General features: G+C 35.7%; 1 protein-coding gene across 2 annotated transcripts in view; it reads left to right on the top strand.

Moving 5' to 3' along the window:
* RASA1 (RAS p21 protein activator 1) overlaps window positions 1–20,638 on the top strand; it is a 102,192-nt gene that overhangs the window by 30,573 nt on the left and 50,981 nt on the right. For both annotated transcript variants that reach the window (XM_013965776.2, XM_013965775.2), the window contains exons 2-3: window positions 19,258–19,410; window positions 20,391–20,526. In XM_013965776.2, coding sequence (XP_013821230.1) covers window positions 19,258–19,410; window positions 20,391–20,526 — 289 coding nt within the window. The remainder of the gene's footprint in view (window positions 1–19,257; window positions 19,411–20,390; window positions 20,527–20,638) is intronic.

Raw genomic sequence — 20,638 nt, 5'->3', positions numbered from 1 at the left:
TTACTGGTCAGAGGATGTGCATTTAATAATAAATAGTTTTGCAAAGTGCTTATCCCAGTTTACATTCTCAGTAACAAATTATTTTGGTGGGCGTGTAATGAAATAACCCTTGTGGTTTAATTGGAATCTTCCAGATATAATGAATAATAATGGTGTGTATCTTTTCATATTGATTGACTTGTTTGGATAACCTCCATAAATTGGCTGTTCAAGTCCTTTACCATTTTTTCTGTTGGCTTTTCTTTCTCTTTCCTAATTTTGAGTTGTTCTTTTTCCTGGCTCTGAGTCTTTTGTTGGATATACATCTTATGGATCTCAGTTTTGTATCTTGCTTTATCCTCCTCCCTGTTCCTCTTCCTCCTTCCTCCCTTCCTGACCTGCCATTCCCTCTCATCCTTTTAAAAATATTGATGTCCATCGATCCAGCAACATTACTGAACACCATATTCTCCATGTTTATTATTGTCATAAATTAATGGCGGTCTGTGTGTGAGCCTATTACTCATCTCAGTTCTGTTCCTTTAGTTTACTTGTCTGTTTTTGCAGAAAGTCTTGATAAATGAGAGTGTAGCAGAACCTATGATTCCTTTTTCGTGACTGAAAATGACAATTTATGACTTCTTTTGATTAGTTTTGCTAGAATTAACAGTTTTGTTAATCTTTCCTGAAACCACTTTTGCTTTGTTTTCTGAGGTTTTGTTATACCTTTGTTCTTGATTTCATTAATTCTGTTCATTTCTGTTTTTTGCCTTTTTGATATTTAACTTTTTGTTCTTTCACTAATTTCTCAAGGTAAATACTTAAATAATTATTGTCATTCTCCTTTTTTGATATAAGCATTTAGGGCTACAGATTTAATTCTTAAGTATAGCTTTGGCTGTATGTCACAGCTTTTTATATGTCTTATCTTCATTATCATTCATTTAAATACTTTGTTTTCCATTGTAATTTCTCCTTTGATTAATAGTTAAGAGGTATGTTGCTCAATTCCCAAATAGTAGTGCTGTTTTTTTTAAATTGTTTTTGTTTTTGTCTAGTGATTTCTTAATATCAGTCCTGAGAACATTGCTCTGAATGGTTTCAGTCCTTTGAAAGCGGTCTTCCTTTTTGATTTAGCATATAGCAGTTTTGACTCTTGCCTAGAAAATCCCATGGACGGAGGAGCCTTGTGGGTTGCAGTCCATGGGGTCGCTAAGAGTCGGACACGACTGAGCGACTTCACTTGCACTTTTCACTTTCATGAATTGGAGAAGGAAATGGCAACCCACTCAGTGTTCTTGCCTGGAGAATTCCAATGAGGGGGGAGCCTTGTGGGCTGCCATCTATGAGGTTGCACAGAGTCGGACACGCCTGAAGCGACTTAGCAGCAGCAGCAGTTTTGACACATGTTGCATGTTCACTTGAAAATAATATTTATTTTTTTATTATTGGATGTTATTTCTGTGTAGGTCATTACATTATATTTATGAATCTTGGTTATCTATTTTTATGTTTTGTTTTCTTTGTTTGCTTCTTTTATCAACCATTAAGAGAAGCGTGTTAAAGTTTCCCAACCTACTGTGCTTTATATTTTGATGTTGTGTTATTGGTTATATGTCCCATGAGCGTAGCTTAAATTCCTGGTGAATTGGTCCTTTAATTATTATGAAATGCCCCTTATTATCTGTATTAATACTTAAAATATATCTTGTCTGGTGTAATGTTTTGTTTGATTGGTGCTATCATGGTATAACTTTTTCTGTCCTTTCACAATCAACTTTCCTATGTTCTTTCATTTAAGATGTATCTCTTGTGTTTTATTTTGTATCCTTTCTGCCAATCTTGATCTTTTAGTGGTTGCCCTAGAGATTATAATACTTATCATTGACTTATTGCAATCTACACAAAATACTTACTGTTACCACTTCCTTAACAATGCTAAGAACTTTGAACACTTTAACTCTACTTATATTATACTGCTGCTGTTTTATACATTATTGTCCTTAATTTTCATTTATGCTTCAGTACTCATTAAGTAGTATTGCTTTATATGGTTGGTATTTATTTAGATTTATCTATATATTTATTTATTTATTTACTTACTGTTTTTACTTTATACTGCATTTCTATGTTTTTCTATGGGAGCCTTTTTTTGTTTTCCTATAGAACTCTTTGAGTATTTCTTTTCCTAAATATCAACTGTCAGCAAATTTGCTTTCTCTTTATCTAAGGATATGTTTTCTTTTTTTTTTTTTTTTAAGAATATGTTCATTGTGGTTTTTGAAGGATATTGTTTTGGGGCATAAAATTCTAGGTTTGCAGTTACTGTCCTTCAAAAATGTGAAGATATTCCATTCTCTCTGGTTTCCAGTATTTCTGTTGCAAAGTCAGCAAGGATTTTTATTATTTCTTTTGAGATACTGCCTTTTCGTTTTGTTAGCTATTAAAATGTAGCCTTGTCTTTGGTTTTTAGCATCTCTTCTGTAATGTGTGATACCTAGGTGAGGCAGGCAGTCTTTCTGTCTTTCCTTCTTTCTCTTTTCCTGTCTCTTTCGCCTTGTCTCTCTCCCTCCTTCCCTTCCTCTGTCTCTCATCTTGGGGTTGATACCTTTCATTAGATTTGGGAAATTTTTGTCCATTTTCCTTTCAGATTTTGCCTTTGCTCCATTTTCTTCCTCCTGTTCCTCAGCTGCCACCGTTGTTGTTGTTCAGTCGCTCTGTCATGTCTGACTCTTTGCGACCCCGTGGACTGCAATATGTCAGGCTTCCATGTCCTTCCCCATCTCCTGGAGCTTGCTCAAACTCATGTCCATTGAGTCGATGATGCCATCCAGCCATCTCGTCCTCTGTCATCCCCTTCTCCTCTTGCCCTCTATCTTTCCCATCATCAGGGTCTTTTCCAGAGTCAGCTCTTTGAATCAGGTGGCCAGAGTATTGGACATTCAGTATCAGTCCTTCCACTGAATACTCAGGGTTGATTTCCTTTAGGATTGACTGGTTTAATCTCCTTGCAGTCCAACGGACTCTGAGGAGTCTTCTCCAACACCACATTTGAAAAAATTATCCCATTATTTTATACACTCTTTCCTGTATATTCTATCCTTTTTTTCCTCTTAATGCTTTTTCTATTTAATGCTTAAAGTAAAGATGCTTTCTATGGTAGTTTCCATTAGGTTTTTAAAAATATATATATTTTATATATATTTAAAATATATATATATTTAGTTCTTAATTCTGTAAATTCAGTTACTTTTTAGTCATTCCAATTTTATGACTAAACTCCAGCTTTATCTTTTCACATATTTTCTTAGATTATTAGTCTTTCTTTTTAAATTTCAAATTTATTCACCTGTACATCTGAGATTGATAGTTTGTAACATTTTTCTTCTTTTGACCAGTGTTTCTAGAATTTCTCCAAGTCATTAGTCTCTCCAAGAGCCAACTTTTTTCCCCTGCAGTTTTATAGTGCAAGGTCTTTGTTTTATTTTGCAGTATGTATAAAAAATTACTCCTCAGTTCTCTAGTTAAACTTTCTAAGATCAACTTAATCAGTTTTTTTGGATGTTTATTTAACAGATAAACTTTTTAGAACCTGTCTTATACCAGGCACTGTTCTAGATGCTTAAGAAAAATGAATGAATAGATGAAGATACTTTGTTTTTTTGGAGGTTATATTTTCCTGGGGGAAAGAAATAAATGTAAATTATATAAAATATAGAGGAGATAAGTGCCATGATTAAAAAAAGGAGACAAAATTGGACAGGATTAAGGGGTATTGATAGTGCCAGAAGGGAGTGTGCAAATTTTAAGTAAGGTGGTCAGAATAGGACTCATTGAGGAGATTTTGTACTTGTGTATATTTGGATTTTTTTTTAAGTAGTTGAATGGTTTTCTGTTTGATGTACATAATTTATTTAATTATATCTCTAGTTATTAAATAAGTTTTATCTAGCCTTTTGGTATTGTAAGCAGCTATAATAATGGTCCTTGAGTGTGTTACCTGAGCACATGTGCATTTAAAATTTTGCTTTTTATCTTGACATATGAAGTTTTTGTGCTGTCAAATCTCAATCTTTGTATTTTTTTTTTTTCATTTTTGGCTTTTCAAGCCTGGATTACCAGGTATTAAGATTTATATGTAAACCTAAGTTTGATTTTAAAAATATTATTTAATTTCTCTGGCACTTGTTTTATATATTTTGTTTGGGAATCATTGCTTGATTACTTTCTAAACAGCTAATTGATTGTTGCAGGACTGTTAATGAACACTTTTTGTAGTATGTCTTTCATTGTATATTCAGTTGTTATATGTCATAGGGTCCTTTTCTAGAATTGATGTGCATGAAGTGGTTGAAAGATGTGCTGTTGGTCGTGTGATTTGGAAAGAAGTCTTTAGGGGGAAGAGAAAGGGCATATATGTAATGTTTTGACTGGAGTAAAAGCGTGGATTACTCACAGTAGCAAGTCATGTCAATGAGCTTATTGATTTTGAAGGTCAGTTAATGATTGGCTGAGTAGAAGTTCATTTCTTTGTGCATAATTTAGACTCATCCGTAAAACAACCCTAAATAACTGCTGAAACTATTTCAAAGGTAAAGAATGTAGCACACATCAAAGAGAAACTAGGGAATTTTAAATAATTTCAAGCCTGTGAGTCAACTGAAGAAAAATTAGTAATCTAAAGAGAATGGAATTGATCATTAAAATGTTAATAAGGAGAAGAAAGATTTCAAAGCTTGAAAATTAAAATCTGAAACATATCAATAAAATTTATGTTTGAATTAATAAAGTATTTGGAAATAGGGTTAACAGAGTTGATCTTATATACAAACAATGATAACCCCAACTTCATAACTAATAGAGGCTGGGTGAGCTTAGCATAAAGATAAAGAGAGGGAAGAATTAAATTTTGGGTTGTAATATTGATAGTGGCTTTGTCTTCCATATAAAAGATGACAGACAGGCTTAGCTCAGATGGTTTAGGTTAGTATAGCTTCTCTAGAATAGACTGTTGTAGTCTGCTTTGACTAGAATATTGACTTCAAATCTTCTGGTTCTTTGAGACCCTTTGGAGTTCTGTAAAAGTTTTTATAATACTAAGCCATTATTTGCCATTTTTACTTTGTTGACATTTGCACTGATGGTGCAAAGCAGTATTTCTGTAACTTCATTGTAAATAAATGTAGTGTCACCAAACTGTACTAGATTTCACCACTACCATATAGTTGTAAAGAAAAAAGAAAAAAAGAAAAAACAGTTTCAATTAAGAAGGTCTTTGGAGCAGTGAAAATTATTAGTTTTATTAATTTACAATCCTTGAGTGCATGTCTTTTATTTTTATTTTTCGCAGCACTGATTTTTCTTTGCTGTGTGTGGGCTTTCTCTAGTTGTGGAGAGCAGGGGCTACTGGCAAGTTGTGGTGCATGGACTTCTCATTGCAGTAGAGCTTCTGTTGCAGCGCGTAGGGCTCTAGGAGCCGGGGCTTCAGTATTTGAGGCGCGGGGCTTCAGTAGTTGTGCTGTGGGGCTTCAGTAGTTGTGGTGCTGGGGGCTTCAGTAGTTGGGGCACGCAGGGTGTCAGTAGTTGTGGTGCAGGGACTTAGGTGCCCCGCAGCAACTAAGGTCCTATGGGATCTTTCCAGACCAGGGATGGAACCTGTGTCCCCTGCATTGGCAGGATTCTTAACCACTGGACCACCAAGGAAGTTCAAGCATATGTCTTTTCAGTTTTTAGTGTGATAAAATGGAAAACTCATAATGCTACATCCCTAAGTACACTGTCTTGAAAAGCAGTTGTGTGGTTATTTGAGTTGGAGCTGAACTGGCCGCTTCTTTTATGGCACACTATCTTATTATAAAGAGTGACTGACAGACAAAACTGTGGTTGGTCAAACTTGAGTATTTGATAGAAATTTTTTTGGGGAAAAGAACAAAGTGAGCCCCTTAGCAACTGACAGTGTTTGGTGCTTTCAAGCAGAATTTGAGCATTCAAATAAATATTAGAATTTTGGAAACCTTGTTATCTGCACTATAAGTTTGAGAGCTTTCTAAATACTTAAATGCCTTTTCCAATGACTTTTTTTTTCTGGGCAGAGATTTCTTGTGGCACTATTAAACTGTTTAGCATTTTTTCAAAATGTAACAACTATTTGGATGAAACATTACATACTGTAAGCTTCATATACTATATGCTATACTCATTACAGACTGTGTATAGTTTAAGAGAGATTTTTGCAGCTTGTTCCCAAAGAAAAATACCATTTGTGGAGAATTCGTCTCATGCTCCAAGATAAAGTGTCATGCTTATATTTAAATTCGAATATATTTAAAATAATACTTCTAATGTTAATAATTCAGACTTTTTCTTGGGCTAAGAAAAAATGTCAGTTGACAGGCATCTCCAAAAATGTCAGGTCAATGTTTAAATACACCATTTATTTGAATGCCAGCCAATCCGTAAACTACAATATATTCTTCACACATGCAATTATAATAGCTAGAATTAGCAACAAACATGACATCTAACTAAAACAAAACAAAAATTAAAACGTTCATGCTGAACTCTAAAACGTAACTGTGGTCAGCAAGAAAACATGTATAATATGCACATGCGGTGCTTTGCATTTCTTGAAAAAAATCTACCAAACCCAGAGTCAGTTCAGTTTTTTGAAAGCAGTGCCACTTTTCCTTCATAGTTACACTTACTACCTGAAGGGATTTATGACACCCATGTTGCATTGGTGGTGGTTGTTGAAGGTTCCTGAAACCACCCTCAGATTCAGTGATTTTTCTAGGGGGACCAACAGAACTTGGCAAAGCTGTTGCACTCACTGTAGCAGTTTCGTATAGCAAAAGGACACAGATTACAATCAGCTAAGAAAGAAAGTGCATAGGTCAGAATCCAGGAGAGACTAATTGCAAGCTTCTGGTTGTCCTTGCACAGTGGAGTCACAGTTCTTAATTCTCCTGGTAACAGTGTGGGGCAATATGTATGAAGGATTGCTGATCAGGAAAGCTCACCTGAGCCTTGGTGTTTAAAATTCTTACTGAGATTTAGTCATGTAGGCCTTATGCCCCCTTGTGGCTGACCTTTTTTTTTTACTCCATCAGTTTGACTTCAGAGGAGAAGGAAGTTCTCCACTGCAAATAATATTAGTGTAAACGATCTGGTATGGTCCAAGGTTCTCAATAGACAGACAGTCTTAACTAGACAGGATTTTCAGGTGTGTTGAGGTTAACTCCTAGGAGCGAGGCAAAGAAGAGATAGGCAGTTTAAACAACCCAGGCCGACTGTGTAGTTGTCGCACAAAGAAAGTGATATTTTGCTATTGTAAAATAAAACATGTTAACATTTGGAAGATCTTCATAACTCAGTGAACCAATATTGCCAAGTGGCTAGTTCATGATGCTACAAAATGTACATGAATAAATGGTATACCAGAGGATTTTAATAGCAGTGTATGGAACATTTCTGGGTGTGGTGAGACTCTACATTTTAACTTTTAAGTAGCTACATTGAATAGCCGTTTTCATAACTTATGAACCAAAACAATGGACAACTGATTGAATTCAGAAACAGATATGAGGATCCAGCTGTCTTAAGTTAGCTATTAAAGAGTATATGCAAATGTAAAATAATGCTACTCTTTTCACTGAATATTCTTTTGGAAATTGTCTTACATAAGGAATATGTTTTTTATATTGATGATAGTAACTATTAAGTTCTCATTTCAAATATTTGCTATTGATTTAAAAATTTCTGTTTTAATTTCTGTTAATATTTATAGAAAGAACTTACATAAACACATTTCTTGGGGGTCAAGTAAGTTTTTAAATATGTCAGAGGACCTGGAGACCAAAAAACTGTTCTAGAGGTAATAGAAGGGCGAGATGAACAGCTAAATTAAGGGAAGAGTAGGAAGATCCCAGCTATCTGGGATCTCAGATAGCTGTAGTAGGGATTTAAATGTTCTCATGAATCTTCAGTTCCATCCTGTCACCTTCATTCTTTCTTATTGCAGACTGGCTCTAACAAGTAGTGGAAAACCTAGCAAGCATAATGAACAAAGATTCTTTCTTGCATCTGGTAGCTTTTACCTTCAGAAGAAGACTGATTCTCACTTTCAGTGTGAAAAACCCTGCTTGTACCCTGTACCATGGCATGACCAGTATTGACTGGGCTTCATTCTTCAAAGAAAACTCCTCAGGAGCTGTATTGTTGTAAGTGGGGGAGAAACAGTAGCCAGAGGGTGGTGTGAATGTTGAGTGATTTTACTGAATGGGATGGGTGCCGAGTATCAGCGTCTTCGAGTGTCAGCAATGTGTATAGAGTGCCAGTACTGTGGGAGTTCAGAGAAGGAGAGGTTGGGGTATTCAGGTGAGAAAACTAATATCTCTGCTCAGTTACTCTACTAGGAAAATGGATATAACCACAAGACATCATATACTAGATGATTTTTAGATGAAACCATCACATGGGGCAGAATGGTCTTTAGGAGATGCCATTGAGGAGGTGGAATTTGGGCTCTGCCAGGAGGCATGGTGTTCCCTGGAGGGAAGAGTGATAAAAGATCTCTAGAATGGAGGTGGGAGGACAGTGCAGGTTGAGGAAATAGCTTGAATGGGAGAATGCAAGGCATTCACCATGTGAATTCCAGTCAGGGATTATGACTTGAAAATTTCAGTGTAGGCAGGAATTTTTGACAAATTTGTTTCTCTTAGCCTCCCACCTGTCAGTGCCTACTATTGTGCCAAGTGCTAGAGTAGAGAACTGTGAAGATTACTAAAATGTCCCAATATCCTCAAGTACTTTTCAAATCTAATGGAGAAAATAGATACGAAAATGACTAACTATATTGTTGTTGTTCAGTGGCTAAGTTGTGTCCAGCTGTCTGCAACCCCATGGACTGCAGCATGCCAGGCTTCCCTGTCCTTCCCTATCTCCAATATTTTGCTCAAGCTCATGTTCACTGAGTTGTTGATGCCATCCAACCAACCATCTCATCCTCTGTTGCCCACATCTCCTCTTGCCCTCAAGTCTTTCCCAGCATCAGGGTCTTTTCCAATGAGTTAGCTCTTCTCATCAGGTGGCCAGAGTATCGGAGCTTTCAGCATCAGTCCTTTTGTTGAATATTCAGTATTGATTTCCTTTAGGATTGAATAGTTTGATCTCCTTGCTGTCCAGGGGACTCCCAGGAGTTTTCTCTAGCACCACAATTTGAAAGCATCAATTCTTCAGTGCTCAGCCTTCTTTATGGTCCACTCTCACATCTGTACATGACTACCTGAAAAACCATAGCTTTGACTGTACAGACCTTTGTTGGCAAAGTGATGTCTCTAATATTTAATACACCATCTCTGACTCTGTGACCCCATGAACTGTAGCCCACCAGACTCCTCTGTCCATGGGGATTCTACAGGCAAGAATACTGGAGTGGGTTGCCATGCCCTCCTTGGGATCTTCCCAACCCAGGGATTGAACCCAGGTCTCCCACACTGAAGGTGGATTTTTTTATCATTTGAGCCACCAGGGAAACCCAAGAATACTGGAGTGGGTAGCCTATCCCTTCTGCAGGGGAACTTCCTGACCCAGGAATCAAACCAAGATCTTCAGCATTGTAGGCAGATTGTTTACCAGCTGAACTACCAGGGAAGCCTGACCTTTGTCGGCAAAGTAACGTCTCTGATTTTTAATTCACTGTCGAGGTTTGTTATAGCTTTTCTTCCAAAGAGCAAGCGTCTTTTAAATTTCATGACTGTAGTCACCATCTACAGTGATTTTGAAGTCCAAGAAAAGAAAGTCTGTCACTGTTTCCATTGTTTCCCTAGTTGCCATGAAGTGATGGGACCAGAAGGCACGACCTTCCTTTTTGTAATGTTGAGTTTCAAGCCAGCTTTTTCACTCTCCTCTTTGACTCTCATCAAGAGATTATTTAGTGCCTCTTCACTTTCTGCCATTAGGATGGTATCATCTTCATATCTGAGATTGTTGATATTTCTCTTGACAATCTTGATTCCAGCTTGTGCTTCACATAGCCCAGCATTTTGCATGATGTATTCTGCATAGAAGTTAAATAATCTGGGTGACAATATACAGCCTTGATGTACTCCTTTCCCAATTTGAAATCACTCCATTTTTCCATGTCTGGTTCTAACTGATGCTTCTTGACCTGCATACAGATTGATCAGGAGGCAGGTAAGGTGGACTGGTATTCCTATCTCTTGGAAAATTTTCTACAGTTTGTTGTGATCCACACAATCAAAGGCTTTAGCATAGTCAGTGAAGCAGAAGTACGTGTTTTTCTAGAATTCCTTTGCTATCTCTGTGATCTAACGAATGTTGGCAGTTTGATCTCTGGTTCCTCTGCCTTTTCTAAATCCAGTTTGTACATCTGGAAGTTCTTGGTTCGTGTACTGTTGAAGCCTAGATTGAATGATTTTTAGCATTAGCCTTGTTAGCATGTGAAATGAGTACAATCATATGGTAGTTTAAACTTTCTTTGCCATTTCCCTTCTTTGGGCTTGAAATGAAAACTGACCTTTTCTAGTCCTGTGGTCATTGCTGAATTTTCCAAATTTGCTGACATATTGAGTGCAGCACTTTAGCAGAAGCATCTTTTAGGATTTTTAAATAGTCCAGTTGGAATTCCATCGCCTCTACTAGCTTTGTCTGTGGTCCTAAGGCCCGCTTGACTTCATACTCTGCAATGTCTGGCTCTAGATGAGTGACCACACCATCGTGTGTAACTATATTATAAGATGACAAAATATCAAAAAAATCATATAAGAAATAAGCTGGAGCATGATAGAAGATTAATTATGACCAGAGATTCAAGGAGATGGCATTTGTGATAGGCGTATGATGAATGGCATGCATTTCTGAAGACAGTAAGGACATTTCAAATGAAAGGAAGAGCATGATCAAAATGATAGAGGCTTGAAAGTCTCATTTGATGTGTTTAGGAAGTGACAAATGGTCTTGTGAAGAGTGGAAATGAATTTAATCCTTTACTGAAAGGATTGAATTCTTCACTGAATGTCATATCAATAGTTTGGATTTTATTCTATTAGCAATGGGACCATTTCAGTTTTTTGAGACGCAGTTCAGGCATAGATGTTTGGGGAAGTGTTACCACAGATAAAGGAAATAGAAGAGCAGGAATTACTACAGGACATGATAAGGAAGGATATTGACAGTGGGAAAGGAAAAGATTAGATAAATAAAAGGAATTTGGGATTGTCCAGGCTTTTTCACCAATTGGATATGAGATAAACATAGGACTAAGAGCTACTGATGAGAAGTTTCCACTAGGTTGAACAATGTGTACTTTTTTTTAACCTTAAAAATACAGCAATATATAGTTTTAGTTAATAATTTGGGAGAGTAGATTGATGTGTAACATAAGTCAAGATGAGAACCAGGGGAGGAGGAGGAGAAAGGATGTGGGAAGTACTATGGTGAGGTCATTTTTTGATGTATTGAATTTGACTTATCAGTTGGGATATCCAGGTTGAAAGGTCCAGCAGTTGGAAATGCAGGTTGTCAATTGTGGTTGGCTGTAGAGTTAGGAATGATTTCTGTTTACTGTGTAACACCAGGTGAACCTGATGGTTCTGTGCCCTAGATCATATACACTCTTCATATTTTGGAGATGCCAAAGGAAATCCTTTTGAATATTATACCTGTTGTTAAGTGCGCTATATTGGGAATTAGGCAGAATGAAATTATTTAAAATAGAGAGTTTTATATTAATATTAAAATTGATGTATTGTTAAAAAAGGGACATTTTAATTTTCATAGTTACTGTGTTTATAAATAAGTACAAAATTGTTTGGCAGCTCTTATTAATCTAAGGGGCAAAAGCTTTCTTTTTAATAAATGTGTTTTTAAAGAAGTAGCTATCTTCTATGCTTTTCAGAGAATGTCTCAATCTGAAATTATTACAGAGTACAGTTTGTCTCCTGGTTGAATGCTGATTTGAGAGAAGGTTAAACAGCTGTTGGTGTTATTATGTTTTATGTACTTAAACAAGGAGGAGCAGTTTCAGAACAATAGTCTTTTTTTCCATTGTTTTTATCTAATAGTAATCAAGCAAATTAAATACTTCCTTGCACTTATGGGTATTTGTCTTGCCTAAGAATCAACATTGATATGAAATTGAATATACTTCAGGTAAAAATAAAATTAAATATACCAGGTAAAAATAATTTTAAAAAAATGAATATTCAGGCTGATCCTTTGGTTTCTATTAAGTGAAGTGAAGTCGCTCAGTTGTGTCGGACTCTGCGACCCCATGAACTGGGGCTCACCAGGCTCCTCCGTCCTTGGGATTCTCCAGGCAAGAATACTGGAGTGGGTTGCCATTTCCTTCTCCAGGGGAGCTTCCCGACCCAGGGATCAAACCCAGGTCTCCCACATTGCAGGCAGACGCTTTAACCTCTGAGCCACCAGGGAAGCCTATAATAGCCTTCTATTAGTGGAAGTTCAAAAATTTAGTCAAATTTTTCTGTGACTTCTTAGGTAATTTGTTACACAATCTATTTATAATTTTATTAACTTTTAGAAAACGTGCAAGACACGTGTTCAAATCTATCAAAGCAGGAAATAGAGGAAATGGAAAACTAGAGAATAGTTTGCATGTTGCAACTCCAGTGATGTTGGAGATGCAGTTCGCAAGTTGGCAGAAGTGTTATGGCAAGAGAAATTGGAAGGAATCAGTTTTGCTTTTGAAGTTTTGAGTCTAAACGCTTGGAAAGATGCTGTTGCCATTAACAGTATAGAGGAGTAAAGCAGAAGGGGTGTGTGGATGTATATGTTTGCTTAAGCATAGCTGCTGACCTATAGTCACCTTAGGGCTTCCCAGGTGATGCAATGGTAAAGAATCCATCTGCCAGTGCAAGAGACACAAGAGACATGAGTTTGATCCTTGGGTCAGGAAGATCCCCTGGAGTAGAAAATGGCAACCCACTCTAGGGTTGCCTGGAAAATTCCATAGACAGAGGAGCCTGGTGGGCTATAGTCAAGAGGGTCGCAAAGAGTCAAACACGATTGAGTGCATGCACATGTGCCCATACACGCAGAGTCACCTTAAGTTGGAACTTCTTAGAAGGTACTTGGTAACACAGAAGCTTAACAGGAGAGTCAGCCTTAGAAGAATCTGGGAATCATCACAGAAGTTATACTTTGAGCTGAAGAGATTCAGATATTTCCATGAGTGAGAATAGAGAAATAGAAATTTCTGAGGAAATAAAGACCAGAAACCCATAGAAAATAAAAATGTAGGATGACCTTTGGCTCAGTTGCATTATCTTTTCATCTCCTTAAAAAAATGTTAAATAGGAAGCATATTTTGAAAAAGCATAGGGAGGAAAACTGTCTAAAACAGTGCCTAAACATGGTAGGTGTTTAAATTTTTGTTGAATGAATAAAGGTAATTGTTTGGGATATAAGGGACGTATGTGCTGTGCTTTGTTATTCAGTCGTGTCCGACTCTTTGTGACCTTATGGACTGTAGCCCTCCAGGCTCCTCTGTCCATGGGGAATTCCCCAGGCAGGAATACTGAAGTGGGTTGCCATACCCTCCTCCAGGGGATCTTCCCACAGGGATCGAACCCAGGTCTCCCACATTGCAGGCGGATTCTTTACATTCTGAGCCACCAGGGAAGCCCAAGAATACTTGAGTAAGTAGCCTATCCCTTCTCCAGGGGATCTTCCTGACCCAGGAATCCAACCAGGGTCTCCTGCATTGCAGGGGGATTCTTTACCAGCTGAGCTACCAGGGAAGCCCTATAGGGGGCATATAGGAGAGAGTAATGGACTCGCAGTGGAGAACTTTGAGTGACGTATTCTGATATCCTCAGCCCAGGCGATTATTGCTGAGAGCAGATGAGTGGATAGATCTGAGAATATTTTGAACTTTTAAAATGTTCTTTGAGATCCTCTTTGAGGTACCGAGAAAGTTCAACAAGTGAGGTCTGAAGTCTCTTCTAATTCAGGAGGTTATATTCTTTCCATATTATCTGATAAGAGTTAGACTTGCAAAGTATATTTTGAAAGTTTAAAATATTTTCATGTTCCCATATCTGTATATAAGCTTTTTTTTGCCTTAGCTTGCCTTTACATTTTCCCTCTGCCTGTGACATCTTTCTCCCATTCTCAGTCCTTTGCTTTCTCTGAATTAGTTGCTCCTTACCTTGTAGGTTTCCATTTAGCCATCAGTTTTTTTCAGAAGGTGCACACTAAAATGCTAAAACTGAAGTTTTCCATTTGCCCCCACATTCTAGTACTTGCTGTATCAGATTACCATTGCCTGTTTTGTCTGTATTCTCCTCGAGATCAAAAACCATAAAGTTACACATAGTGGTGTTAACTTGTTTTTCTACCATGTAGCACAATGCTTGGTGCATATTTGTTGGCCATGGACTAAAGACCATGCCAGACTAAAGTTTGCGTTTAAACTTCAGACTTGGTATTTTAAAGATGTATCTTAAAATACAGGTTAAGAAATGTTGTAATTACAGTAGGTAGCCACTGAATCACCATACCCTCCAAAGTTTTAGACTGAACATTGTGAAATTTTTTTTAAAGTATTTTTAAGAAGAAAAACTGCCCTTCAAGATAGTTTACAGCTGTGTTACAGTAATGCATTCATTGGACCAGATGGTCGCTAATCTCATTTTGTTGCCCCTATTTCATGTTCTTAGTTACTGGCATGAACAATAATTGTTGAAGTTCTAAGGAAAACTAGACTGTAAAATATGGTAGTTTTCTGATAAATGAAATTCCACAGATATAATAGCTGGAAGATGTGAGGTAGGAACTGTTAGTCTCCGGCCAGTAAGTATTATGCTTTTCCTTTCTTTTTTTTTTTTTTTGTTACTTTAAAAAAATCTCTTTAACATGTTTGATTAGTGTACAGCATTTTTGGAAATGGTGTGGCTCTCTCTACCTTTCATTATTTGTTTTTTTGAGGTGATCGGAGTTCGGTTAGTGAGAACGAGACTATCTTGGTTGAGTGCACTTCACTGTAAATTTTTGATTGCATAAGCATCATGTTATTTGGTCCTACCTTTAGTAGGATTGGAGAAGGCAATGGCACCCCACTCCAGTACTCTTGCCTGGAAAATCCCATGGACGGAGGAGCCTGGTAGGCTGCAGTCCATGGGGTCGCTAAGAGTCGGGCACGACTGAGCGACTTCACTTTCTTTCACTTTAGGAGGATCAGTCTGTCAGTAAACTGAATTTGTGAATATATAATAGTGCTGTTTCCTTAAAAATAATTCTCCAGAACTTAAACCTCTAGGTCCAAAACCCTGTAAATATGTCACCTGTGTCAAAAGGAAATAGAGCTAATTTAATATGAGATATACAACTAGCTGCATAGACACACACATACTGCTTACTTGCCTGAACGTACAAGAATACTCAAGAGGTCAAACATACACATGAATATTAATTTTACTATAGTTGGTCTAAGGATACTACACCTCTTAGACTTAGTCTAGTGATTGTTCAAGTGAATTTCTAGTGACCAGATTTTAGTCTGTCTGCATAGTGATATGGGGCAAAAAAAGACTGAATAAAATCATTTACTGGAAGGTATCTTTACTTTTCCCTTTAAAAAGTCCATTTATTTTTGTTAACCACCAGCTTACACTGTACAACTGTAAGAAATGTGTTAAGAGGAAATGGAAGTTGCAGGAGGTTTATAGTAGTTTTAGCATATGTTTTTAGTTTATGTCTTACCAGTCTGAAATAACCAATTTAATTTCAGAAAGGACAGCATGTGTGAGAAAATCTGATTCCGTAACTTTGAGAGTTACGGAAAAACTTGAGTTCGTGATATGACCAGGCACACAGCATTCCAGGTGATTGAGGTGACAAAGGTTTTGGCAGTTAGATTTTTGCATATGCTTCTCTCTGAGAACTTTGGTGCCTGTCAGTGGCATAACTAGGAGGTATAATTGCGTAGTGGAAAGTAAAAGTGACCTGCTGGGAGCTTCAGTGTAGTTTCCTTTTTAGACGAAGGATGTTTGTTGATAGTGCTATTCTAATTGTTTTCTACTGTAGTAGACAGTTTCCATTTAGTATTGCCCGGTTAGTTTAATAGTTTGAGTTAAGTGTCTGTCTATATTCACACCAGGTTGCTTTCTTATGGTACAGATTTCTTTATTATTCTACCTCATTAGCTGCTCCAAAATCCCTTGAACATACTGCACCAGTGTAAAACATGCGTTTATAAAAACATTTATGTGATTCTTGATTTAGAAATAAGATGAACCTATAGCTTGGGCAACTTGTCTTTTCTAGTTAACTTATTTAATATGTTTTATCTCGGATGTTTTATCTTAGATACAGTGATTGTGTAGTGTCTACTATGTCTGCTTGTAAGATTTCTTAACAAAAAATGGCAAAACTAGCTGAGAAAAACATATTTACTTCTTAAATTTCCTGCTGTTTCTTTTTCAAATCTTCCTTAAAAGAGAGACAGAACACGAGAGAGGTATAACTTACTTTTAACTAGGAGAACATTAGATATTTTACTATTAAAGTATTAGGCAAATTTAAGTTACAGTATCTCAAATGCATATTGTCTTTACTATCCCTCCAAAAAATATATCCACATTGGGGCGGAATGAGGCTATTTGAAGGCTTCTAGAAGTCTAGGATTGAGTTGAATGAGAGTATTCCAGTATCAATTAATATGTGTGATCTGTAAAGTTCAAAGAGATGTTTTGGGAAAAGAAATTTCCTCTTAAAATCAGTATTTTAGTAGAAACAAAGATTGGTATTTCCTGTCCTCTTCCCAAAATTAGATGGAGAATAAACAAGACTGGAAGATAGGAAGATAACTGAGGCTTAGGTGATCCACAAATTAAGCAGTCAGTTAGTATAAAATTTGAGATTTTCATTGATGACGTTGATTTAGTCTTGTAGTCTGTGTACACTGTTTATGTGTATCAAATTTTGTGTGTATTTATAATACTGTGCAACCTTCTGTGAAGTTAGTTATTATGTGCCTATACAGCGTGTGTAGTGCTTTTTCATTTTTATGTATTTCTCTGAAGGAGTTTAGGACAAATATTTAATATATTTTAAGGCTGAGATGAAGGTTATTTCCCCCCTTTTACAAGTGATGGTAATGAGGTACAGAGTTTAGAGACTTGACCATGATTATGGAGGTTTCTGGTAAGTCCTAGTCTCACCAGTCCATTTAATCTCTTTTGAAGACATTTAGAGGTGCCATTGCAACCATCTTACCTTTGCAGATGCAGTTAAAATATTCTTGTTAGTATGATTCATCTTGATAATTTGAAGTGAACATAGATCAAGAAATTCTAAGTTTTCTGGGTAAGACCATTCAGGTTTTTTCCTTGAACCTCAGAGACTTGTAGCAGTATAATGTTTGAACTCTTTTGAGAATCACATTCAATTCCATATATGCTCATATGCCTGTAATTTTGTTATAGTCGTAATCAAGAATTGACATGTTTTATCTAATGTGTTCAAAGTTAAGGGATTTTTGCATAAAGGGACTTACTAATAATCAGGAAACAAAAGTTGTTTATTTAGTTTTAAGTCTCTGTCTTGAACTGAATACCTGTTCGAATGCCAGAATCTTACAGAAAGTACTTAGATGTAAAATCTGAAACTCACAGATATAAGTCTTTAGTTAGTGGTTTATTATAGTGTAGGATTGTGTAATGCCTTGTGAACCTCCATGTATCATTTTATAGTGAGCTCACAAAATGAGATTAAAAAAATCTTTTAATTTTGACGTTTTCCTTAAAACACAACAGAAATTTAACAAATATCAAGTACATAAAAATACATTGTTTAAACTGTCCTTAATTTTGTCTTTATTGAACAAAAAATAAATCTGCTCTCTGTGTTAACGCCACTACTTCAGGTAATAAGGAATGTACCTGTTTGACATTCCAAAGTTGAACCATGTATTTTCACAGCTAAATAAACTTTGAGACTGGAATTTCAAAATTTTGTTCTGATCATCTGTAATTGAATTTTAGCTTTTCAAAGAGCTTTAAATGATCATTGGTCCAAGCTTTTCCTATTAGACTTTAAAAAACACAGATCTTAATAGTTAAATTTACTTGTCAGTAGCCTCAAAGAATGGTTGAAATGAAGGCTAAGAATTTAGAGGAATGCAGTGTTGATTTGTTCTGCTTCTTCCTCTAATACTAATGGTTTACAATTGTTTTTTTCCTGTTAAGTTACAGTGAAACTCCATGACTGTTTTTTCATTATTTTGTCTTATAAACAAATTTTCAAATAAATAGGTTGGGTTTTAGAAGAAAATTAAAAATAACTTTTGAGAAGTTTTAAGTGTTTTTTTTTTAAATAAACAAGTCAAGAATCGTAAACTTTCACTACATCAAGCTTACAGAAGCAGTCAATAGTACTATAATAGTTTTGACTGTCAATTTATGGCTAGGTAATGTCAGTGTATTGTTAATGTAAATGTTTATTGTTTTCCTCTCAGTGTTTCAAGTTAAGACTATAAGTACCAAGAATAAATTTGGATGACTAATAGAGTGAAAGTGTAAAAATATTTTATAACAGTTACTTTGTAGATTTGTTACTATGCTTATATGAAAATTCCAGTTTGTTTATATCAATCCATGTGGCTTTTATAGGCATAGACTGGTAGTGTGGATGATGCTAGGGTTGTAGCCAGTCATTTAAGCAGATTATCTAGTAGTATGGTAGGTAGAAGATAGTTAAATTGAGAGCAGGAAAATAGACAAAGTTGTTATTTATTTTCGACCTGTTTGTTACATTTGAAGAGTTCAAATGTGTGGTTATGGAGTGGATCATCTTAAGACAAAAGGAAATAACCAGTTTCATAATGAAATGGAAAATGAGAATAGTAGCCTTTAGACAGTATCATTTCCATTTGTCCATCTTACTCTTATTTTTCTAATTAACCATTTGATTGTAAGAAGTGTTTGTATCTTGAACAGATAGACAGTTCTAGGGGTTCGAGAGATGGGCTAAAATAGTAGAAGAGGTGAATATGTGAGGTGTTTGGTTAAGCCTGGGCTTATACAGCAGATTGAAAAATGAGTAAATGAGTTCATTATTTTTGAGAGACTAGGAAATTAAAAATAATTGAGTTAAAATTGGAATGAATGTTTCAGAGTAAAATGTAAATGTTTGTTACATGTAGGTATGCAAAGTCTGTCGTAGTATGTTTTTCAATTACCAATAGTAATTTTATGGTTTCTGTTTTTATTCTAATGTTTCAACTTTCTTTCTTAGGTGGTATCATGGAAAACTTGATAGAACTATAGCAGAAGAACGCCTCAGGCAAGCAGGGAAGTCCGGCAGTTACCTTATAAGAGAGAGTGATCGGAGGCCAGGGTCCTTTGTACTTTCCTTTCTTAGCCAGACGAACGTTGTCAACCATTTTAGGTAAGTCTTTATTCCTATTATGAGGCCACATCCTATAGCTGTTTTGCTGTAGTATTCATAAGTATACCTGCTTTAGTGGCATTTAAATAATGGATAAAGAAATGTGTTTTCAATTAAATGATTTAATAAGTGTTTTAGAATAGATATTATTAATGCTTACATTTTTGTTTACAAACAGTATTATTGGACTTTTTTGTGCTGATCATAAATATAGTTACTGCTTTTAAAGTACAAAGAATTACAAAGAAACTTTGGTAAAGCAGAAATAATGGCAATGTATACTTTCAGATCACTGAGTAATAGAAAATGCAGAAACTGTATTTTAAAAGTGCCCTTTACTTCATTTTACCTTCTCTGTTCTGAACTCTTTCTAGACGTTCATTCAGTTAAACAGGTGTCTGGATTTTCAAGTACAGCTATAAAAGTCTGTATCAATATATTTATATATAGTATTGTCTTTGATTTCATTTTTATGGGAGATGTTGAAAAAAATCATCTAGTGCCTGTAAAGTTAGATAATAAAGTGTTTATATGCCCTTAATTTTTAGATTTTAAAATATACTTTAAAAGTACCATCATCACACATGTGGAATGTGAAATTATTATACTCTAAATATTTCAAGAGCTCTGTAAGCTACTTTTAGCCTAAGAAAATTATTAAAATTGCTCTTTTGTCTTAAATATGAAAAGTAAGGAGAGGTACCTGAGGATGGATTTATAAATATTTTAATGAATTAAGTAATTGAGGTTTATAAGTCAGATATGTATTTCATTTCAAATGTATGCATATATCTTTTCAAAAAGAAATAGCATCAAGTAACTTGCATATGGTGAAGGTATTAATAAGTGGTATTTTACTACAGGGATGCAGGGAAAGGAAAAGTATGAGAATTACAGATTTCTAATTTCTATGGAACTTGGTCTTAAAAATTGACTATAAAGGTTTTTCTATATTGTATTTTTTTTTCCTGTACAAATAGGATTATTGCTATGTGTGGAGATTACTACATTGGTGGAAGACGTTTTTCTTCTCTGTCAGACCTAATAGGTTATTACAGTCATGTTTCCTGTTTGCTTAAAGGAGAAAAACTGCTTTATCCAGTTGCACCACCAGAGGCAAGTAAAATGTCTTTCAAAACTTTATTATTTCACTTTACTAATAGGATTAGCTGTTGTTCAGTTTCTCATGATGTTTATTATATAATTAAAGATTTAATTCTGGTTGTAG

This window comes from Capra hircus, chromosome 7 (genome assembly GCF_001704415.2).
Source record: "Capra hircus breed San Clemente chromosome 7, ASM170441v1, whole genome shotgun sequence".
NCBI lineage: Eukaryota > Metazoa > Chordata > Mammalia > Artiodactyla > Bovidae > Capra > Capra hircus.
The sequence above is the reverse complement of the archived record's forward strand: the minus strand, read 5'-3'. Positions and strand labels throughout refer to the sequence as shown.